The 25478-nt window shown below is 38.7% G+C and overlaps 1 protein-coding gene across 1 annotated transcript in view; it reads left to right on the forward strand.

Annotated features, from left to right (window-relative positions):
- The window catches only part of LOC122804407 (melanoma inhibitory activity protein 2-like), a 1673436-nt gene that overhangs the window by 1457878 nt on the left and 190080 nt on the right, over positions 1–25478 (forward strand). Inside the window, exon 20 of the mRNA XM_044074238.1 lies at positions 1733–1803. Coding sequence (XP_043930173.1) covers positions 1733–1803 — 71 coding nt within the window. The remainder of the gene's footprint in view (positions 1–1732; positions 1804–25478) is intronic.

Raw genomic sequence — 25478 nt, forward strand, 5'->3', positions numbered from 1 at the left:
TACTACTTGGACAGGACGAAACAATTCAGAAAATCTGATCAGCTGTTTGTCTCCTATGCGGAAAGCAGAAAAGGACTTCCAGTTTCAAAGGTATCATTATCCAGATGGCTAACGTCTCTGATTACCCTTGTTTATGAGATTAGACACCAAAACTGCCTAATAAACCTAAAGCCCATTCCACCAGAGCTTTGGCTACTTCTTTAGCCTTCCAAGACAGACTGCCTATTGACACCATTTGTGCAGCAGCTACTTGGGCTACTCCTCACACTTTTATTTCCCATTATAAGTTGGATTTAGCTTCTAGGCATAGAGCTAATTTTGGTTCCACTGTTCTCAGGAGTCTGTTCCGTTAGGCCACCCAGGACAAGGTGCTAGGGACGGTCCCATCCAGCAAGAATGAAGGCGAGATAGACAACTTAACATATAGAAGTTATGTTCTTACCATAACGCGTTCCATGTTAGTTGTCTTCTTCTCGCCTTCTTCTTTAGGCCCCACCCTCCTTCCCCCTGGCCTGGACAGACCTAGAGGAGTTGTGATCGTGACCTCTCTTTCTACCACCTCTTTCTTAGTCATATGCTATTGTGCATATTTCTTATTTCAGGATGTAGGTCACCCTTTTCTTCCTGCTGTTAGAGGTGGATTCTATTTACAGTTATACTGTTATTGATATAAGCTGGGTTAGCTTACAAACGAGATCTGAGGTAACTCTCGCCTAGCATTGTGGGATATAAGGGGAGCCTCGAGCCGGTGGAACCAACTCTCGAGCTTTTAGAGTGGCCGAGTCGGAGCCGAGGTCGGCTCCGAACCCATCCAGCAAGAAGAAGGCGAGAAGAAGACAACTAACATGGAACGTTATGGTAAGAACATAACTTCTATTTTGGCAGTTTTGACCAACTGCAGTCCTCACTGATTGATTTATCAGAAAATTTAAAAAATATATTGGGTATGTACTATGCACACACATATCTTTGCAGTAAACAGCATTTCTTAGAACATCAGAACAGCCAGTACATCACCATCAGTTAGATTTTTTTTTAGGTTTTTGCTTCTAGATTTTCCTGCCTCAGTGTTTTGATAGTAGATATACTCAGTTGTCGAGAATCAAAACTATATATGCGCACACACTCACACAAACGCATGTTATTTATTTTTAATTATTTCTGACAGTTTGTTTTGTAGACCTGCCCACTGAAATTTATCTCACTCCAATGCTATTTTAGTAACCTTACTTTTTATTCTTAGGTTTGCTAAGAATGGCACATGTTTGATAATTTTCTAACAAGGGTTACTGACACTGTCATGGCCTTAGATCAAGTATATTGATTATTTAAGTTTAAAATGCTGTTTTTCTTACTGGAAAAAGACCACAACTGTTTAGTCTGTCACATCTGACCTGCAGTATACATATCAAACGAAGTGTGAAGGGCATGCCCTTAAAGCAGTGCAGCTCTAAGCTATTAATGAAGCTGCTTCATATAACCAGAAGTACAATGTTTGATTCCTTCCAGTTACTTGACCAGACAGTGCTCCCAGGTCACCCATGTAATGGTGCACTTGTGTCCAGTGTGTGCTAACCCAGTTAAATGCATTAGAAGCAAATCTGTGTAGTCATATGTCATCCTTAGCTTCTTCTGGTAATCTGTAGAAAATATATCAGTGGCAGATGCAACATACATGTAAATTATTTTTTTTTGCTGTAGTTTAATTGATATATTTTGTCTTTTTTTATAGATGAACATCCTTCTGTAGAAAATCATTTAGAACAGGTCCCTGATACTTCTGCATTTAACGAAAATGTCAGTGTAAGTAAAGAGTATTTCTGAGCTAAACAAATTTTGTGACTTATTTTTTCATTGTTCCTTCTTTCACACACTGAATAGTGTAGCCTTGATGCCACTGCTAAGTCTTTTGCTGCCTCCTTAGATTCCTTTGAGGTTGTTAGTTTGCTTGAGTTTCATGTTTCTGTTTATTCATTTACTTTTTCTTGCTTTCATAAATTGTTTTCCCTTTACTTAATGTGATATTGTGCCATTCCATAGTTTCATGCTGACTTGAGGAGTAATTTCCATAGTTTTATACTTTGGTTACATAATTACATATTTTCTTCTTATTGAGATGTTCACAGGTGTTTACTAGATTAACGACCACAAGATCCTTTTTAAGCTTAGCCATGCATCCCAAATCTCTGACAAGTTGTGGCACCTTTGATAAATGTAAGCAGGGGCTTGAGATGTAAAGCATTTACAAGCAAGGGCCTGGGAGATTAACCATTTACAGGCTGCCTGTGTCCATAAGAGACATAGGTGCCAAACCAAGGATGAATTTCCCCTTCCCCATCCAGTTGTCTAAGTTACACTTAATTGAGTTAGGAAGGAACTCTGCTTTCACATGGATGGGGAGCCTGTTCCAGAGAAGGAGTAGTCTCTGAGATACATATCTGTCTCTCCAGCAGGCCCTATTTGTATCACAGGCAAGGTTTAAGTCTTTAAAACAGGTAATTCTGGTGCTGTTTGTTTTGTGGATATGCAGGAGGTCCATCAGAGTGGGGTCACACAATGTCTTCTGTGCCGGGCGTAGATCTCCCTTCAACAGCCTGTAGGAGACAGAATAGATGGATAGGGCCATGAGGTGGTCTGCATAGGACATGCTACTTACTCCCTGTATCCTTTTAGTGAGGAACTTCGGTGGACGTTCCAATTGTTGGATATACCTGGTTAGGTACATATCAAAGGGGGCATTGTATTGAATGACAGGTCAGATGAATGCTGAATACAGTGTAACAATGACTTCCTTGTACCTAGATGCCATACCTTTATTAATAAGTTGCACAACATAGAATGATTTCATCACTATGGTGGGCACGTGATGGTCGAAGGCTAGATTACAGTCTGTGTGTGTCCCCAAGTCCATGACTACTGGATCAGCTCTTATGGTTGTGTTGTCAGTGTAATAGTTATCAGGGGTGGATGACTTCTCAAAGGATACTACTATGCATTTCTTGGCATATAGTTTTAGTTCATGACTCTGGCACCAGTTGTTTGTCTGTGTCAGCCCTTCATGGACAACATTTGTGTTAGTGGGCGATTCAATGACATCTCCTAATTTGCAATCATCTGCAAATTTAATCCACAAGAAGCCATTGATATTGGCCTTGACTTCGGAGAAGTAAATGCCGAAAAGGAGGTGTCCAAAAAATTCTTGGATTTGAATTTTCTTTTTTTGTAACAGAGCAAAGTTTTTTGAGGATAGGTTCCGTTAAATACAGCAAGCAGGACTAAATATCACATGGTACTGTGATCCATCAGCAAACTTTTTTTAATTATTCATCTTGGATTCAGTGGTATCCAGTCATCTGAATGGTGTCTGTTTCACCATAGCCCAGTAAGTCAGGATCATCTGTTTTAATAAAGCTTTCAGACCGCAGAATTTGTAATTTTTCTTAAACTTTTGTGATGCCAGAGTTAGTTAGAATTAAGTAGAAAGTGCTGGGGATTTCACTGAGCATGGGGGATGGGGATGAAGGTCTCTCAGAGAAAACATTGAAGTTCAAAACTTATTTGGTCAAACAGGCTTCTCAGATATTGCATCAACCATCTGCAGTATATCAAGGTCCAGGTCTTGGCATGGTTTTATTTATTTATTTATATACTGCTTGTTAACAGGATTGATACAGTTGTTTAAAGACCTGTTTTAGTTATTGCCCAGGCCAAGAGGCATCGAAGGCAGTGGTTGAAATAAAATCAGCAAGACAATAGAAAAGAAGAAAAAAACTAAGCAAAGTAATACATAGTAGCAACGAAGAGTAAATATTTCTCCAAGTGCAATAACAAGTAGCTTTGCAGAATAATATACTGAATGGTTTGTTGACAAAACCAGACTGGATTCTACAGTATACCTTTAACTGAGAAATCTTTAATTTAGGATCTATTTTTTGGTTCAGAGTAGTAAGAGTATATGTTTTTAAGGGCTGGGATTATACCTGCTATCACTCAACCTGATTTACTGAAACAATCACAGTAATTTGTTTCTTTTAGTTATTTGCTAAATCACCAAGGCCTCTGCTTATGATTTTTTTAACTGATATTTGATGCAGAGGTATAAGGCTGTGAGCTGTAGTTCCTGAGGTACAGGGTATGATTCACTCAGTTCTCATTTACCTGCTGTGTGGCTTGAGCAAGTCACTTAACCAGACATTACTCCCACGCCACCCCAGAATAGGGATAATTTGTCCACTGGGCCTACCTGGTTAATACATGCATATTATTGTTATTGGAAGTAGTGGTAGTAGTAGTAACAGTTAAAGAAGAGAGTTCCAGGAAGCAGGGATAATTTTGTTGAATGATTTTTCTGCTTGGGCAGTAATAAATGGCATACTTTACAGTGTTGTACTTGATGGGGTTTCAGTGTGAGTATTGGCTACTAGTTTGAAGTTTATTTTGTAATAGGGGGAAGTAGCCAGTGAATCAACTTAAACATAATTTGTTTACTAGGAAGGATGATAACTGTCCTTTACTGGTAGCAACTTTGCCTTTTTTAGAGTGATAGTGATGTTCAGTTTTAGGGCTAAGTTAAAGAATTCTTGTATTTTGATTTTCTTTTTTATAACAGAGCAAAGTTGTGTAAAGATAGCATGAAAATCATTGGTAATGCATATTTCACTCTTAGGAGTGGGACATTTATGCCTGTGGTTTACTACCTTTGGTAATAAGTAAGGGGGATATTTTATAGTATACCTTCGGTTGATTTAAGACAGTAAAGAAGTCCCCCCCCCCAATATGGGTATGAAATGTAGACTTTGGCCTGTGGTCAGTCCTAGATATTTTTGGAGAGTGACCTCTTTAAGGTAGATTCCATGATTTTTTTTTTTTTTTATAGCCAGGGTGGTAGATTTAACCAACCTTTATGGGGTTCCAGACAGCATAACAGTTGATTTCTGAGTGTTTAGATTTAGCATGTGTTTGGGTAACCAATTTCACGGGGCTGCTAGGTTCATTTGGAGTTCCCTATTGATGGCTTGTGGATTTTACCTAGCCTAGTGATTACTGTACTGTCAGCACGTAATAGTTTTAAATTTGGAAGTTCATCAACAAAGAGGAAGAAGAGAGAGAGGGACCAAGGACAGAGCCCTCTGGTATCTCTGCTTTAAGTGTGGCCCTGTGTATCTGAAGGCTTGTTGCAGCAAAAGTGATGCATTAGAAAGGTAATCTTGAAAACCATGAGCATACTTCCAAGGACAAGATGCAGTTTCCTTGTGAGCAGACAGTTGTTAACAGTTTTTAAGGCCCTTTTGAGGTCTGTAAAGATAGACCCAATGAGTAAACCCTTTTCGACACTGTTACACGTCACTAGTAAGGCTGTATAGTGCAGTAAGAGTGCTGTATTCTGGCCATAAAACCATGTTGTCTGTGTGTAAGTATATTATATTTTTGTATGCATTCTAGAATTTGATTTTAAATCATTTTTTAGCATTTTTTATGTTAAGTTCATTTCAGCTATCAGATGAAGAAATTTGTTGTTTTTGGTGTTGGACTGATTTGTATTAGTGAGAGATTAAAAATGTCTTGGTGGTTTACATAATTTATAAACTTGGTATAGAGATCTTAAGGGGTGAATTTGTTAAGTCTGTTTGAAGGAGGTTTCTAAGTTATCAAGATATATTGTAATATTTTTCTTTGTAACTGATTTGGAGTAGAATGCTGAGAAGGAGAGTAGCTAATAAACCATTTTTTTGTGGGGATTATGCCTGGATTTTAGAAAAGATATAAGTACCTGGGATGGAAGAGGTGATAATGTTCTACCTAGTGCTATTAAGGTTTCAGTGTTAAGCTTGACTGTAAGCATTTGTTTTAGGGGATAATTTGGGTGTAACTAGCTCTTTGACTTATTTCCTGAAGTACTGCAGACATCTGAAGCGAATTACTTGGGCAGTTCTGAAGTAAAGTGACTTAGCTTTATTTGCAGCAAGTCTTGTTTCTATTATTAAAGACTGGTATGTTGCTTGTTTTTTGTATTATGAGGTTCCTATTTCCCAACTTTTCAGGCAGAATTTCTTTGATGAGCTAACCTAGCTTGGCAATCAGCTAGAGAGTAATTTTCCCACTGAATATTTTTGTTTTGTAATGGAAAATGTTTATCTGGGATTGAGGAAAGTATTCGAGTATTGATGTTGGATTAGTAACATTAAGAACAGGCTACTGGTATGTTTAGTTTTGCTCTGTGTTTAACACATCTTCACAGGATTTGGTGATGTTTCTTATCCTCATGACAAACAGGAGGGAAGCTTATAAGCTTTGAAATAACTGAGTAGATAGAAGGGGGGTTGTGATTGCTTTGAGAGTTTGGTTGAACTTGTAATGACTTACAAAATGCTTAGGAATGTTGGTTGTCAGGCTATTTAGGATAGGGTTTTGTCCTTGAATTGTCTTTTTTTCTTTATTAACTGTCAGGTGTAAATAACCAAGGATGGATTTAAGATAGTTTTAGTTGGCCATTCCAGTCAAGATTTGATGCCACCAAGGGCATCTAGCTTGTGATTATTGACAAGCTAATTCAGCTGTGTTAGTGGGTTTTTTGAGGTTAGTAAAGTGCTTGGGGGAATATAGACATTTGCAACTAAGATTTTTACAAAATTGCCACCCAGCTTTGTCTTACAAAGTATTCAGTTTTGGTCCAGGTCAGTACTTCGTTACTTTTAGCAGTAAATGTCGGTGAGAGATTGGAGGCATTATCTATGAGTATAAGCCTCTCTGCCTTGCCTTGATCCTGACCTCTTGTCTTAAAGTAGGTGACAAGTAGTGGCAGTATTAGGTGGTATCTGTGAGTCATTTTTAAACCAGGATCCTGAAATACATATGATTTTTGGGTGGTATTAAGAAAGTCATACTTTATCCATTTTTTATTTAGACTTTGAGCATTAAGGCAAGATATTGAGAGGGGGGATTTCCTGCAGATAATGACTGTAACACCCCACCACTGGACCAGTAATTAAGGAGCCTCAGTCCTCACCACTAGCACCAGTGGGGGACGTACATTGAGAGGATGACAAGTGCACACAGTATTTCCAGATGCAACTCTCTGCATCAAATGCACTTTCCCTTAAGAGCACACACAGACCACAGTCAGTCTGGGGCTGGTTTCTCCCTCCTTTCTCCAGATCCTCAATAAGACTCCCCACTGGCACAGCTATAGAGTTGCGATCTCAGCTGAGTGACCAAACCGAGACCTCCAGCACTCTCTCTGTCCAACCAGTGCTTCTGGTCCCTGCCCGAGTAGCTGAGACACACACACTGATGGTTGATTTACACACACACACGCGCACACACACACACACACACACACACACACACACACACACACACACCTGGGAAAGGCTGGCACAGGTTTACTAACTATGCCCCCCTTCTGCCCATACTGTAAGGTGTAGTTATCACTGCCACCAAGAACCCCTTATAAGCTGCTTTAAAGCCCTTAACAGAGGGTGTCCAATCTTACTGTGTAATATTACTATTAATACAAAGGGTAGTTTGACCAAGAGCAAGGCTATTAGGAGTGGCCCACATTGTCACCAAATAAATATGCAAGTACTCTCAGAACTTAAATATCTGGACACAGATCAGCCACAATGAAAGGTTTAAATGAATTTAATAATAAAAGAACATGTCAGTACTAAATATGTATATATATTTACAGTGACATCAGAGTTCAAAATCACTGGAAATATTTAACTCATTACATCTGAGTGACACCTCCAGGTGCATCTGCAGTTAACTCCTACTGACTTCTCTCGGAGTCAAATATTGCTTGTTCATATTTGCATTAGTAATTCTGAAACCATGCTATATACGAGGTTTTAAAAGATTTAATCTTAAAGCTTTCACAATGGCAAACTCGACTGCATTAATATTTGATCTCTGTGTAATGCAGGTAAAGAGATTAACTGTTGTTTTTATGATTTTAATTTATACAGATGTTTTCACATTTTTCTAAATATCTCAACAAAAAGGTAACACAGACAGAACTCCTTAGTCTCACATGAAAGCTCTCAACTAGATGAATAAAATGCTGCTGACAATATGTGTGTAACTTGAGTGGTTGCTGAGATATTGTAAGTTTACAAAATATTACAAACATAATAGTTCATAGGTGAGTAGTAGGCTAATGGCCCTGGAGCCTTTACAAGCCTAGCCCATAGAAGTGCCCTGGCATCGTGCCGCCCGACATTAGTTACCAGTGCCTCTATCAAGTAGAGCCACTGGAGTGATCCCCGGGGTCAACATTCTATTACTCATCCACTCCTCAAGATTTCTCTTGAAGAGGGTCATCGAGGTGCTCTGCTTGACATGTATGGGAAGTCTATTCCAGAGCATGGGCAGTCTCTGGGTGAGGAACCCGTCCAGCATGTTCTGCTGATTGTGGTAATGAGGTTGAGGTCTCTGGAGTGTGTGGTGTGGAGTGATTGGGATTTCTTTAGATTTAGCATTTCTAACAGAGCTGAGTCAGACATGGCTTTGTAGCTGAGAGCGCCTCTAAGTAGGTGATATGTGACTGAGAATAGCTGGAGTCGTTTGAGTCTGTCCATGTAGCACATGTGTTTAATGCCTAGGATCCTCTTCGTGAGGTACTTCTGTGGCTTCTCCAGCTGTTGTAGGTGTCTAGTGAGGTACATGCCAAATGGGGCATTATACTCGATTAGTCTAATGAAGGAAGAGTAGAGAGATGGATGACCTCTTTCTTCCTGGATGCAAAAGTCTTGGTAATGAGATGTGCCACATAGAAGGACTTTCAGACCACAGTGGCAATGTGGTAGCTGAAGGAGAGGTTGCTGTCAACCTGCGTCCCCGTATCTCTTATAACACCTTCAGTGTTCAGTGGGCTCCCATCGATGTTATGTGGTAATTAGTGGGAACTGAATTTTTACCAAAGGGGATGACTACACATTTTTTGGCATTAAGCTTAAGGCCATGGTTTCCACACCAGTCATTGTTCTCAAGGAGACCTTTCTGTAGGATGTCTGCATCACTTGGAGAGTTAATAATGGCTCCCAGCTTGCAGTCATTTGCGAACTTGGTCAGCCAGAGTCCCTTTGTGTTGGCCTGGACTTCTGAGAGGTGGATGCTGAACAAGAGAGGACCCAGGACCGATCCCTGTGGGACTCCACTTGTGACTGGTCAGCAGTCTGACGTGGAGTCCACTACTTTCACACTGTGTGTTCTATCTGTGAGCCAATTTGCAACTCGCCTAGTGGTATAGGGGTTGATGCCTAGTTTGGTGAGTTTATCAATATTTCCCGAGTGAGGTATGGTACTAAAGGCCTTGGTCAGATCGAGGTAGGCTGTATGCATTGCCTTACCTTTATCCACAGCCCTGGTGACTGACTCAAAGAAGTCAACCAGGTTGAGCAGGTATGATCTCCCTTTCACAAAGCCAAATTACGTGGGGTCTACAGTTTGGAGATTTCCTATATCTTTGTTAATCGGGTCCATGATGATGCGCTCCATAGCTTTACATAGCAGACTCGTCAGGCCAATGGAGCAGTAATTCCCAGGGTCTGTAGTCGCTCCCCATTTATGGAGAGGGATGACTGTAGCAGTGTGCCATTTGGTAGGAACAAAGCCTGAAGTGAGGCTGTGACTGAACAGGGCACACAGATGTGGTGCCAATTCGCTTTGTAGTTCATGTAGAACACAGCCAGGGATATTATCGAGTCCCATGGAAGCTGTATTATTGGCCTTGGGCAATGCAGCTTTAACCTGTGCTGCAGTAATGGTGGTTGCCTGGCATTCTCCCGGTATTATGATTGGTCATTTGGAGAGGGGGAGGTAAAGTTGATATCTGAGTAAGACAACAGTCGAAAGCGCTTATCGGATATCTTCAAGGGACAGTTTTGAGCTTTTTTATTTTTCATTTTATTCTCAAGTCGAAGATTTATTTGTATTAAAGGACTACATTTTAATTGGAACACTTGTGGATTTCGTTGATTGGCCATCCTTGGGTGGATTTTCTGTCTTTTTTCTGCCAATATTGACTGTTTTTGTGACAGACCACCTTTAGTGTTTGGGAGTTATTTATTCAGTTGGCACTGAATCTGTCGGTCAGTACGTTGGCAATATCTGTTGGCTGAGTATAGGCGGTACCATTGTGTAGTATCTCAGAGCAAATCTGGGTATTGCCGTGGAGGTTCTTGATATAGCTATAGAAGGCTTTGTGATTGTTTTTAGTGTCTGCCGCAGTTCTGCCTTCATAGCTGGCTTTAGAGGATTTGATGAGGGATCTTAACATTTTGTTGAGGCTAATAAGGGAGTTTTTCCAGTCTTGAGACTTCATCTTTTTATGCAACAGTTTCTTCCTTCTGTTGTAGAGTTTATTAATGGCAGGGGACCACCAGATAGGCTTCCTTTTTTGGAGGAAAGTGTCTTGGTTGTGGTGGTTATGGCTAGTTCCATGCATTGTGTACAAGTTTGTACAGTGCATTGGTGTATGATTCAGCAGTCATGCAGCTGTTTTCCATTGGCATGGATGCAGTGAAGTTAGCCACCTCTGTTTAGGAGTTCAAAGTCAGCTTTGGAAAAGTTTTTCAAGGTGGTTACCTTTGCGGGGGTATGGGTGAGATGTGGATTTCCATGGTGATTAGTTTATGGTCGGATCTGACCAGGGAGGGATTGACTATTGGTGTAGAGCAAAGATCGCCCATGTTAGTAATAACCAGGTCAAGGATGTTGCTCCCTCTAGTGGGGGTCAGAATGAGCTGGTCCAGGGCATTGGAATTGATGAATTCCAAGAAGCGTTGGGCCAGTGTATGGTGCTTGAGTAGTTTTCCCAGTTGATGGATGGGCAGTTGAAGTCTCCTAATAAGAGAGTGTTGGATTGAACCTTGATAGATTCCAGGATGCTTAGGAATGTGGAGTGAGAGTCTAGAGACATGGTTAGGGACCTAAAGTAGTCTATGACCTGGATCGCCATCTTACCCAATGTTAGTTGTACCTGAAGTATCTCAGATGCATTATGCTGGGCTACTAGTCCAGAGGTGTGCATATCCTTTATGAATATGGAGACACCACCGCCTTTGGAGCTTCGGGCCATGTTTCAGGGCCAAAAGGTGTGGAATGAGTTATCGCCTGGTAGCGCAGGGGTGCTTTCTACCTCTTTAAATCAGGTGTCCGTTACAGCACAAATGTCAATGTTTTCCATTTTGAGGAGTGCTTCGAGCGAGTGCATCCTGAGATTTAGACTTCTAGCATTGAGCAGCATGACCCTCAGACTGCATTTATTTATAGCTGTTACAGTGGTAATTTGGTCTTTGAAACACTACCTAAAAAGACACTATAGGGGTGGCAAGAGCCTTAGCCAGTACCCGGAAACTTGGATGACAGATGCAGGCCATCTCTGGCAAAGCATCGAGGTCTGTCAGTCATGTCATCCCAAGCAGACATATACTGGATCCCTTTAGAATGACACCAGCAACCTGGCCAATTGTTGAAGTCACTCATTTTTGTTTGTACTGTGTTCTCATTCTGGGTGATGGTAGAATACTGCTCAGGGCTAGTGTCATACCTGCCTGGGCCACATAGTCCGGGAGCTCCACCATGTCTCTTTTCATGTAGTCCAGGCAGGTGCATCTCAGGTCATTCACACCCTCATGGACAATAACAGAGTCATACTTGTACTTGTTGTGGAGTGACCTGAGTGTGTGTGTTATGTGTTGGATTCTGGCACCTGATAGACAGCTGCTAGCTTTTCCTTATTCAACCTATTGAGTGGGACATCTGTGTGCCTCACTACTGAGTCACCTTTGATTAGTGTATTGGGCAAAGTGCTTTGTATTAGGGGCTTAGGTTGAGGGGCACACTGTGCAGGTGAGGTATGTGTCCTGCGGTTTGTGCTGTGTTGTGGTGGTCGAGTGTGTTTCTCTCTTGGAGGTCTCTGCTGTTTGGGTAAATTACTATTGAGAGCCTCTGCGAAAGTGGGTGTGTGGCTTGTGTTTTTATGTGAGAGCTGTGATAGTGGGTGTTCTGGAAGACTATGTGTTCCATGTGGTGTGGTGCAGGTGTTGACTTTCTCCTCTTGACCAGCTAGTCCGGTCTTGGCTGGAGAGTGCATAGCTTCCAATTTGGTGATATAAGTGCATCTCTCACAAGTTTGAGTGTTGGGAGGTAAGAGGAGATGGTTGTCTTTGCACATGAGGCAGTTGCTGCACTGCCTCAGAATGCCAAAGTTCACCAGGTTAATAGGAGAAAGCACAGGGAACTGTCTTTTAATTATGCCAGGAGGGGTGGTCATAACTACTAAGTACTGGAGCTATTCCTTTGAAGAGCAACTAGTGCTGATGGCACTTAGGTGTGCTACAATAATCGCTAAATAAACCTGTTGAAGTGCAAAGTGATTAGGCTATTTGAAGTGCAAGGGAGAAAGAACTAGCAAGATCTAAGGGAAAAACTGAAAAGTAAACTTTCTGGCGCCAGTAATACTTTGCCTAAGCTCGGTGCTACATTGCAGAGTTTAAACAAGCGCAGACCCATGCAAATGTGTGCTTTTAAACCAGAAAGTTGAAAGGGATGGAAAAACTGCCAAAATGGCCAATAAACTACACTTTCTGGGCCAGAAACCACTCCTCTTGTGGTAGATAGGCTACCTAATTCTTACCACTCCCACTGATAAGCTAGAAGGCTTTCCTCCAACACAGAAAGGCTTGGGGGGGGGGGCTCAGAAGCTTACAAACAGTCCTGTATACAGCAAATCTGTATCTGGATTAGACTAGTTACAGGAAAGGCAGGAAACAAGCTTAGAACTTTTTTTTTTTTTTTTTTTTTTTTTTTTTTACAGAAAAGCAGCTAAATGGTACAGCAGTAGCATTGTTGCCTCACAGCAAGAGGTTCTCCTGTTCGATTCTCGGCTGGAGTGCCTTCTGTGTGGAGTCTGCATGTCCTCCCCGTGGTCGAGTGGTGTTAGAAAGACATGCGTAAATGGGCATGCCTTTGTTGAAGGTTGGGCGTTGGGCTGGCAACTCGGTACCATAAAAATCTACTGCCAATCATTACCAGACCGGAGTTCCGCTGTGGCGACCCCTAACTGGGAAAAGCCAAAAAGACAAACAAACAGAAAAGCATCTAAAACAGCAGAAAAACAATTCAAATGCTGTGCAAGCTAGCACACTTGAGTGTGTAGAAATATTAAAGCAAATACAGTTTAAATAAATGCAGTTAAATTAAAAAATGACTAAAAACAAGTACAGAAGGCAGTAAAAATCAGGATGGAGGCACTCAGAGTATCAGAAAACAATGCCAGCAAATATATAAATAATTCAGTCAAGCAAAAATTAAGACCGTGCAGAACTCTGAACACTTAAAAACTGCCAAAAAATATACTTGTCACCTCTATATTTCCAGATTGTTTGAGAAGCACACTCTGTCAGAACACAATGAGATTCTAGCAATGGTAGATTCTAGCAAAGTGTATTTTTTTTTAAGTGGAAAGGGAGAAAGGAGGAACAGAAGAGAATTCAAGGTTAAGAAACTAAGTGGGTTGGCCTTCTCAAATGTTCTCTCTATATTAGGTAGAATGAGCTAATAATACTAGACTGGAAGGATTGTTCCATATCAAATTTACAGTAGGGGCGGGCAACTGCAAAGCCACTAAGTATAAGAGCAAGATATTAATAGGGAGAAAGGGTGGGAAACTTTTAAGCAGAAAACACTACAGAAATGTTTACCACAGCAGCAAAACAGCAGCGAGCCACTAAATGAAAGTTTTAGACAGATAAAGGAGCAAGGAGCCTAGAGAATGCTTTTAACTGCAAACAAATCATTTTTATGATACACTCCATGTCAGGAAATCAGAACAAACAGATGCTTAGCAAATGGAGAAAATTTCCAGTTAATACCCGCGGTGCTGGTGCTGCGGTAGCATTGTCGCCTCAAAGTAAGACGCTGTCCTGTTCGATTCTCAGCTAGAGCGCCTTCTGCGTGGAGATATGCGTGAATGGGCGTACCTTCCTTGAAGGTTGTACGTCAGAGCTGGTAACTCGGCACGTAAAAATCAGCTACCAATCATTAGCGGACAGGAGTTTCGCTGTGGCGGCTCCTAACCGGGAAAAGCCGAAAGAAACAAACAAACAAACCTTTCAGACAGTGAAACGAGCTAAAAAAGCTTTACAAACAGTGTGACAGTAAAAACCTTATTTATCAGGCCTTGTAAGGTAGACAGTTTTAGTACAACCATGCAGATTACTTTATAGCAATAAAATACAGTAAAACGTATGCAGCAGACAATAAAAAGTGCTATAAATGGCTAGAATAAGCAGTAACTGGTAAAAATAAGCAAAAAAAGGATACCTATTGTTATATGCATCAGAGATCAGAGTTGTGGTCAGTGCCCATCCTCCGCTCAGCTCAGTGTGTATAGACAGAAATCCTCTCAACGTGTGTTTACAGTGATATATAAAATTCAGTTTAAGACCTAGAACATAGAGAATACTACCACTATAAAAAAACAGTTTGTGCTGAAGGGTTTGCCATTTATAATTCTTTCATAACCCCTATGGATCCAGAGATAGGAATATTTATTTGAAATGTCTGGACATCATTTGATTCTATCAATTGTCTTAGGCTCTGCCCATTGGAAGTTACAGTGCAAACTTCCTGAGCTCCATTGGAGTGAATGAGTTAAAACAACATTGCAGGACAGTCTCAAATAAATAAAAAAATATATCTAAACTAAGTTCCACTATATTCTTGACTATATCTAAAAGAATTACTATACTCTAGTTAACTTAAGAGCAAGGCAAATGAAATGTGGTGAGTGGATCTTGATGTTGTCAGGTCCAAGACAGAATGCTGTCTCTTACTAAGACTTAAAAATTAATATCTCAAATATTACTGCTGGGATAACTTGCAGAATGACATCATTGCTTGTCATCTGACTCATAGTTCCCAGGCCAAAAGTAACCATTGCTTGCAACTGGTAGCATTTAACATCTACCTGTGAAAATACATAGACCTCCGAGCTTATGCAGATGGTGGAAGTCATAAAACAATTGCATCCCTTCACATTTCAAAACTAGTAATTGTTTCACCTTAAAGACAATAGAGAAAGTTCACTAATATAGGCATTGTGTCTTTTGCTGCACTGAAACTGAAAGTTAACATATTTTTATGATCTGGCCGTAAAGTAATTTAATTTCAGTTATTTTTCTGAAGTTAACCTCCTTATTCCAGTTTCCACTGTTAAAATATGCATTTAAACAGTTACAGTAGTGCATGTACATTTCTATTCTCTTCAACAGGGCACACTGTAGATATAACTTTAAGCTCAGTACTTTACAAAGTACCTTTTCAACACACACTTCTTTACCAGTACTTTGATATACACATAACATACAGTTCTAATACATTTGTAGCATTTATATAGACCGTGTTGATATTCACAAATGACATATAATTATTTACAAAATTCCAGATAGCTGTGCTGGCAGTATCTCCCTTTATCACAAGGACTATTAAGACAATGTTATTATTGGTGATTGGTGGGTTAGTGTAAAGTGCATAAGCTAGAAAAGTGGCCTGGTAGTCCTAATAGAATACTGGCTAAAATTTGTTTATGATTGGCTGGCATTGTATGTGGGAGTTTGTATCTACAGGAGATGACTGTTATTTCATATCACTTATTTAAATGTAGAATTACTGCTTTGTATACTTGCCTCCGCTTAGGTATTTAAACTGGAATACATATGTGGCTGTCATAAGTGTAGCTCCATAAGTACTGTATTATATTGACCTCATATGCTGTTCTGTTCAAGTTCCTGTTTAGCTTAGTACTTGGTAATAAAAATAAGGAAGAAGCATTTTTGATAAAATAAAGTGATGTGTAGCAGAATGTCATTAGCTAAAATGACTGGAAAAATTGTATGAGTTGAGGTATAAGTATAAAGATAGGGGGTAATAGTGAAAATGATGCATATTCTGAGGGTGTGGTAAAGGGCCAAATAGTGGGTGTGGAGCAGCAAGTATAAATGCACATCCACCACCAACGGCATAGGGATGGGAGGGGAGCATTTTGGGCCACTGGTCAGATCAGCAAAGGCTAATCATTGTATATATGTGCACCTCTGCAAAGGCAGTTGGATAAGTAGCTGAATGAACCTGTTACCAGAAAAGTTGGTAAAATTATTAAATAGATTCCATAACCATTGTGGGTTTGTAAATATATCAGTAAAGTAATGAGCAAGTCTGCTAAAGTCATACAGTAAAAATTAAATTAAAAGTAGTTGTGGATATGAGGCCAAAAACTGAGGAACAAAGACCGCTTCACATATATACATAAAGGGTGGGACTCTGTATAAATATAATAACCTAATAACATACCGCAAGCTACTTGTGCTCAAGAAGGGGGAAAATATTACCAGAGTAGCAGATAGAAGTTGAGGACAATAATACTTTTTTAAAGCATTACATTAATGATTCCACTGGAGCCATTTAAATTGGTAGTATTCATCAGTAAAGTTAAAAGTCATTAAACACCTTTAGGAAATAATTGTAATTAATGTGACAGCCGTGCCCTAGCCCAGCAGTCAAGGAGCCTCAATCCTCACCACCAACACCAGGGAGGTCGTCTCCTAGAAGAGAGGAAAGGATAACTAATACACACAGTAAAGTACAATTTCCCTTAAGTGCACACAGAGATCACAGTCTCTGGGGTTGGTTGCTCCCTTGCTCACCAGGTCCCCAGTAAGACTTCCCACTGGCACATTTATAGGGTCCAGGTCTCAGCCTAGCTGGGCAAGCTAAAACCTCCAGTACCTTCTCTGTCCAACCAGTGCTTCGTGTCCCTGCCCAAGTAGCTGACACAACACACACACACTTTGAGTTGAGGTTATACAACCACACAGACTAAGGCTGGCATAGGTTCTCCAGCTGTGCCCCTATTACCCAGACCATACAGTAGTAATTCCTGCCACCACCCAGTTAATTATCAGCTACTAAAAGGCCCTTAAAAGGGTGTCCAGTTATTACTGTGCAATACTATTATCCAGTGGTAATGTGACTATTCAGCCTAGGCTTATTGGAAGGGCTTAGACAGTAAACTCTATAAATATATAATGTACTCTAAAGCATAATTTATCTCTACATAAACTAGCCACAGGTAGAAGGTTTTAAAAATATTTAATAATAAATAATTAAAACAAAAGACAAAACTACTGCACCACAGAGATATCTAAGAGTTCAGAGATCACACAGAAACTTAAAATAATACAGTAGGACAGGTCTGATTTTGAAAAATACCTAATTAATCTTTACTAGCTTTAACTATTCCTACAAGAAATCACAGTGCTAAAACTTACATGTGAGTATAAGGCAGAGTGCTGATAAGTTGGATATCAAGATCAAAATGCTTTCCAGTCTCTTGTGAGAAGTAGTATTTAAACATTACAAACATGTCTCTAAGGCCCTCCCAAATTACATCATTTTTGACACCTAGGCTGGGGTTCTCAGGCCACAAACTGCATTATTTAGCAATCTAACACCTGCTCAGAAACTTACAACAATATAAGTCATTTCACATTTATACTTTAACAGAAACCAGAGCAATAAAGCACATTCCACATCTAAATTCTGGTCATAAACTTTAGCCTTAAAACAATGGGCATGAAACCTTCATCCAGACTCACTGGAGTCGAATTCTATCATGAAAGGGTTACAACATGCTTTACTGGGCCAGCAGAGTGCAATGTTGTCACATATTTTGCAGTTCCACATTTCACAGTATTCTTTTACACTCCAGAAAACATGCCTGTATTTTACATTTATGTACAAGTGCCAGAATTATATATCAAATCTGTTTGACTAGGCTGGCAGCCTTTGCCCAATCGTCACAATTAACATCACGCTTCTGAATACCTTATGTACTCTTGGTTTGTGTATAAGTGATCATCATGATATGAGGGTGGGGAATTGGGATAAAGCCTTGACTACAACCCAGATGACTGGTGTTCATTTAGTAACACAAGCACCTGCTGGAACAGGTGTAGAGAGAACAGGTTTACCTGTCCTTGGTGATGGTGGTAGTGGGGAATAGGACTTTCCTATTCTGTATTCCCTCGGAGTACACATGATAAGGTTTCTGTGGTGGTCCAGGCATGCATTAATTTCATCAAGCTGTAAACACAGTAGCCTTCCACAGCAAGTACTCTGAAGTGTACAATTGCATGAGGAGATGCAATGTCCTTCACAGTGATGCTGCTCACACATTCCCCACCCCTATAAAAATAATTTAACTGTGATTAATTTATAATTTTTTGAAGGCATTTACCATGCCTCATGTGATGTGAAAAGTTAAAGATATCATGAAATCTGTCTATCTGAGGAAAGGAAAATGTTATTCCAGCTGCCACCCATATGACCAAGATTTAGTTAAGATGTTGTGGAACAGTAGAAAAGCCAAGCAAATATGCAGAATAGTTTATGAAAAGTGCATAATCTTATCAGAGATTTGTAAGATAGCAAGCAGTACTATAACTTTAATCCTAGTATATACCTATTTAACTTCAAATTGACAATCATTCTTTATCGAGATCACTACCTCAAGCAGATATTTTAATCCCATTCTTATTGCCCAGTTTTTTTAAGTAACTGTTTTGTTGTAATTATCTGTGTTCCTCATCTAAATGCATTTCTAGCAAGACATTTTTTTCCCAGACTCTCAGCTCTGTTACAATAATTCAGTACACTTCTCTGTTTTCGAGCATGTATGTATTCCATTAATATTCAGGCTCATTGACCCAGTAAATTTAGAATAGTTTACATAAATATTAAATTTAAATAAGTAAAAACGAAAAACATCACTTCCAACTGGATGTGTTTTGAAAGTATGACTTGAATTATGACCAGAAACTTTGCTCCCATGAGAGGACAATAAAAAAAGCTAAGAAGAATGTAAAAAGAAAAGAAAATAACATTCAGTAGGGAAAAAAGCTATAGTGTGCCCCAGTGTAGTGCATTGTGAAAATGTAATAAATTAACAAACATAGGAATCTGTCTAGTTGCAACCTCACCACCATGAATGTTGAGGGGGGGGCAGAAGTTATTGGTCTTAAAACTTGGTTGATAAGCCCAGTCACAATAATTCCCAAAAATCAACTTGATTTTTGGGAATTACTGTGACTGAGCTCATCAACGAAGTTTTAAGACCACTAATTGCATTGTGAAAGTATAATACTATCCTTACCATTATAGTCAGTATCTTATTATATAATCACAAGAACGGAGAGTTGATCATTAGCTTCCCATACTGTATAAAAGTTAAAAGGATGCCTTTTTAAATAAAGTATAATTTTGCAGAAAAGATGAATGATGTTTGAACGTTCTTCTCCTGATGTGGTAATGTCATCTAAGAAATTCATGTTGTTTTCATTTTGTAAGACTGGGTAAGTTATATCAACACCGTTGACATATATTTTCCTTTTTTAATTTCAGCCTGACAGTATTCTCTGTCTTTAGATTTCAAAAACTTTACAATGTCTAAACAATGTGAAATTGCTGCATCTGAAAAGTTGTAGCATATACTTGGGCTGCAGGAATATTGCCATATCATGCTTTCCTCGGTACTTGTCTGAAAATTGAATGTGGAGAATATTTGAAATAAAAGGGAGTGCCCCGTGTTTGTGTTATGGCTAACACTTGTAGATTTTTGAAGTGTGCTACATATTCAAACAAAAATAGTCATTTACATTTTCTGAAGAGGTGTTTTAATTTTGGACCCCCCCCCCCCGGAATTTTAGCCCTGCCATTTTAGTTTTGCATTAGTGTGCCATAATTGTATAATTTCAACTTTGGTACCTTTATCTTTATTGCAATGAAATTGTTTGTCATTTCCAGCTGTGTTGGCTTATCACAAGTCAACTAGATTTTGTGAGTTAGATTTGCTAACTGGAGATATTGTCACACATCATGCTTTTATTAGTTATTTGAGTGTTTTGGTGCCACTCTTTAAAGCCATTTCATCATTACTGTGACAAATTATTATTGGACATTAAAGGCATTTGTTTCTACTGTAGATTTAGTCATAATATCAGGAGAAAGCTGCTTGACTTACTGGATGTATTTATCTAGAAAGTGTGTTTGTGCTGACTGAGCAGGCTTATGAGCCTGAGAAGGAGCATGATTAAGTGCATTTTCTAAATTAAGTTGAGAATCTTGCTAAAAAAAAAACTGTTTGCTGGTCATTGATGGGACTTAACATGGCTGTAGGAACATGGATAAACTTGGATGTAGTAGAAGATGAGCATCTGGAAGTTTGTGAATGTAACATCATTTAAATTTCCTTGGGAGCAGGGTAGTCCTTTATGGTTCTTGTTTAGGGTTGGCAATGTTTCCTGGATGAAGTATTAAAAGCTGCAAAGACATACAGCATTTGCCTCTGCTGAACATGTTATCAATCGTACAGGCTAAAAACAAAGACTGCATTTTTCTAAAAGAAGCAGAAAAAAATGGATAAAACATTTTGGATGAACTTTTAAACATTTGCAGACTTGACAGACTATTTAGCATCACCATGTGCATGCATAATGTAACATCTTTTCTCTACTACCAAGCCAAGAACGAGTGTGTTGCAATGTAATATGCATGTTTATTAAGTTGTACCTTCAGGACTTATAATATTGAGTAGGAATAGACTGCTTGGTATGATTAGTGAGCTATTATTTGTATAATGTTCTAGGTCATTGTATGTTCCTATATTCTGTATTGGGGTCTATATTAGAATCTCGAAAGGACTAAACAGCGAACGCTCCATATGAGTGAAAACGTAGACATCGAAGGGGGTCTTTTGGGATCGCGGTACAGTGAAGATTGGTATATTTGCCCTTTCCTCACTGTGGTGCAATCTTGGAGTTGGAGTATATAGTTAGCGGGGGGGGGGGGTGCAGCCCCCCACAATAAGGAGTTCGATGTTTTCAGTTTTCGCTCATATGAGCGTTCGCTGTTTAGTCCTTTCGAGATTCTAATATAGACCCCCTGTATTGTGAATGGCACATATTCTTATGTGGATGGCTGTTCGTAATGTTTTCATCTCCCTGAAGAAATGCATCTTTTATTTTACAGTGGCCTTTTTAAAAAAAAATCTTATAAAAGCAATGTTTATTATATACTAGACAGCAATTCTTTTACATACTGTACAGTCCCCATGCAGGGTGCAGTTCTAAACAGTGTACTTGCTGCTGATATCTAAACTTAAAAATCTCTCGTTTTTACATGATGCAGTAAATCAACACTTCAGCCAACCAGTGTTTACATTTCTTGCTCAAGTATTTGCTGTATTCTGTCAATTTTCACACAAAGTTACTTAGAATAACATTTTTTCTCTTATTGTACAATGTAATCTCCTTACACTGCCCTTTCATTCTGTAACTAAGAAATACACATTTGTCCTATATGTTTACAAAGCACATTAAGACCAGGATTCTTTATACAGTGGAATTCAGTTCTCATATTATATGTTTGACCTGGATAGTCTGCATTTTATAGTTATTTCACATTTGCTTATGTATATACACTTTGAGTCCTTTGCACTCTTTCATCACTTTCCTTCTCTTCACTCAAATAGGACAGATCACACTTTTTCCATTTATAAATTAAGAACTTTGCTTTTTTCCTTATTATTATCTCTCAGTTCCATTTCTTTAATCTCCTATGTCATTATTGCCACATCAGTTATCATTGTTTTTTTCTTTTGTTTTACATTTTTTTTGTGCTTGCTTTCTTTGTTATCATTAATAAAGAGAACAATGTGTTTGTGCTTAAGCTTTTTAATTCTAATTTATATTGCCTAAATTCCAAGCATTCCCAGAATATTTGCTCCCAAGACCTCATTTCTCATTTTTCACGTCTTCAGCATATGCCACTTGTCTTTTGAAATATCTTTTCGGTTCTTAGAGGTGTATAAATTACCTATGTAGACATTTCCAAGTGACTAGCCCAATTTTTTTCTTGACTTTGTAGCATATTTAAAGGCCAGGTATACCTCATTCCAGTCTTTTTTGGTGAAATGTTTCCCATTCTGTCAATGCAGTCCTTTATCAGTTTTTATGCTATTATTGATCCTTCTGTTCTAGCTTTACCTAATATGCTGTAATTCTTAACTGCAGTGTCTGTCTGTGCTTCAGTTATAAAATCCATTGTAACTGGTTTAGTTTGATAGTTTCTATGCTTTCTGAAGTCTTCATTTAATTTAGATATTAACCCTGCATAGTCTGAATGGTCTGTCTCATGCAGGTTAAATATCTGTTTATTTCATCACCCTTTAATATCTTCTGCCAAAAATCTAGCATCTTTGCAGTCTATTGGTATTACGTATTCTTCCAGTCTTTCACTTCTTTTAGTGTAAATATACACTTGATGAGCTTATCATGCACACTTATGCCTAGTTTTTCATTCATGTACCTTTCCAAATCCTTCCCCCCCTTGCCCTTTTTCTTCTTGTGTTAGTATCATTGTTTCCATTTAGGCATATAAGTCTGATTTCAGGCTAGATACAGCAGTATTATCTGTATAGCTTTGAAATATACCCTCAGATCTGGTGGTCCCAGTCCCTTCTGTTCCATGGGCAGTATCAGTTTCTCCCATTGCACTCATTCTTTTTCTTATTCTTCTGAAAAATCCCTTCATTTTATTTTTACATTAGGTCATATCTCATCTTTCAGCTGGTAGAAATAAGCCTGCTCCACGTGAAGAACCAGTGAAACTAAGAACATTTTTTATTCTTTGTATATTGCTGTCCTCATTTATGCAAAACATCTTCCTCTATTTTAAGGGTGGTCTCTTTCCATGGTTCATTGGCAGCCTGCTCAGTTTTTCAACCAAATTCCAAAGCATCTCATTTTGCCATGACCCCACAGGAAAAGGATATTTCTGTACCATATCATATGTTGGCACATAATGGTTGCTTTGTCATTGTTGACAAAGAATACTTGTCTCACTGCCCCTGCCCTGTATTCATTTGTATTCTCTAGATATTCTAGCACTGACATGGGCCACTCATTTTTTTCTTTATTTTCTTTCACCTTTCTTATGTCCTCTAAATATTCATCTTGGCTGTTAATCCAGATCTTCCTAGCCTCATTATAACCAGATTTCTGACCTTCAATGTACAGTTATCCCAATTCAGTGGAAGCCTTTTGATTTCAAGGATTAATTCTTAAAACAATTATTTTGGTGCTTGAGCAACCCAGCTACTAAACATTTTCCATTTCTTAAGATTTTTTGGAAGTACCGGTGTCTCTGCATATGAGGCTGCAGTGGTGCAGCGGTTAGCATTGTCTCCTCTTAGCAAGAGGTTCTCCCGTTCGATTCTCGGCTGGTGCCCCTTCTGTGTGGAGTCTGCATGTCATCCCCATGGAAGTGTGACGTTAAAGACATGCAGGTAGGTGCGTGCATGAATGGGTGTGCCTTCTTTGAAGGTTGGGCATCGGGCTAGCAACTCGGCACCATAAAAATTCACTACCAATCATTAGCGGACCGGAGTTCTGCTGTGGCGACCCCTAACCAGGAAAAGCCGAAAGACACAAACAAACCGGTGTCCCTGCATATAGACTTTTCCCTGCCTCTGCAGTGTCATTTGTGTAGACACATTGTCTACAACTATTATTGGGCATGTTCTTTTGTCTTATGCCAAGTTCATATTTGCTATATACAGTTTATCTAGTACTGCCCAGTTGCCATACCTCCCATAAATATGTATAAACACCTTACTCTTTCTGCTCTTTTTATAGCATCTGACAATCAAAATTTGTACATACATTTAATAAGCATCTCTCTACACTGTCATAATTCTATACTGTATTGGCTCCCCTCATGCATCCTCTTTGTCTTGATTTCCCTCATACATCTTCCTTGTGAAATACAGTTTTCCAGTCACCTGTAACTGTCATAATTCCTTGGTGGAAGCTTATCACTCCTCTCATAATTGTTTTATATGTTGTCTTGTAGACTTTGTAGGCATATATGTTGTAGCCAGTATAATTTTAATACTATGCCAGCTCTTTGTCACCATTACATATCTTCTTACCCCATCTTTTTTTTCTTCTTCCCTTTACTTGTATTCCACCACTTTTCTTTACTAATAATGGCAGTCTTTTTCTGCCCCCTGTATTCCAGAAAAAAAGAAAAAAATTCCACTTCTTTTTATTATGATTGTTTTCACTTTCTCTCTAGTTGAAGTATGTTTCTTTCAGTATTATTACTTGTATATTACCTTTTTAAATGTTTGTGAGCATATTCTTTAATATTCCTGTATTTAGCTAATACATTCACATTTCATACCAGTATGCCTATTTAATGCACAGTAATTAGTTTTCTGATTTCATCTTTTGGGCTTGCATATTTTAATTATCTTATTGACAAGACTCTTCCTTCTCTTTTTGAATGGTTTACTGTCATAATTTCGAATGAAACTCGGTCGACCGCACTATGTTGGACAGTGGAAAGTCGAACACGGCAATGTTGAACTTCAAAAGCTAGCCTAGGAACGGGTTTTAACATGGGTTTTGAACTACTAGCTCATATATATATATATATATATATATATATATATATATATATATATATATATATTTTTTTTTTGGCTTTACTAGCTGTATCTGATCTGTTAACATTTTACAAACAAGAAACAAAAAGAAAAGCCCCCTACCCCTTTATAAACAAAGCTGTAACTATTTATTTTACTTTTATACTTTACCTTTTCTAGAATTAATGCTGTTTAGTATCTGTAGTATTCTGAAACAGATGGGTTCCCTTGTTTGTCAGCTATTACATTTTGTCTTCCTCTGGGCTAGGAAAATCTAGTAATTTATTTTAAATTATCTTTTATTTGAAAAGACTGAGGCACAGTTGTACTGGTAAAACTGCACAAACCAAGCACATCAACAGGAAAAGGAGAGACAGCAGCAGGACAGGTTGCATTGTAAATAAAGTATTTATTGCACCAGAGTACCCATAAAAATCTGTTTAAGCATAACTTGTAGTAAATGCAGCTTTTCATCCCCAGTAGAATCCTCACTGGGACTTCAGAAGTAAAAGAATACCATATCATACAGTGTTATATAAACTGTTAAAATAACACATGTTCAAACAATTAAGTTCTTAAAGTAACATCCTTTTAAAATCATCACATTTGTGAAAATTCCCCAAATAATTAATGTTAAAGTGAAATGTAATAAAATCTCAATAAGAAGTAATGTATGTTTGTATAAAAAAAAACTGTTTAGTACTTTTTGGTATAAAAGTGAGTTAATATAATCAAAGTTTAGCAACTCTAAGTACTGGAACAGTCATTCATTCCAGGAGGATGTGTGGCATCTAGTTTAATTTGTATAGTAATTCTTTGTACTGAGTTCTGTCCTCCCATGATCCACCTTTAAGGTTTAAGGCAAAACTATTTCTGAAATAATAAATGAAAACTGCTTAAAGAAAACGCATTTTACTGAGCGCCTGAA

The sequence above is a fragment of the Protopterus annectens genome, chromosome 6.part0 (genome assembly GCF_019279795.1).
Source record: "Protopterus annectens isolate FY-2018-M chromosome 6.part0, PAN1.0, whole genome shotgun sequence".
In the NCBI taxonomy this organism is placed as follows: Eukaryota; Metazoa; Chordata; order Ceratodontiformes; family Protopteridae; genus Protopterus; species Protopterus annectens.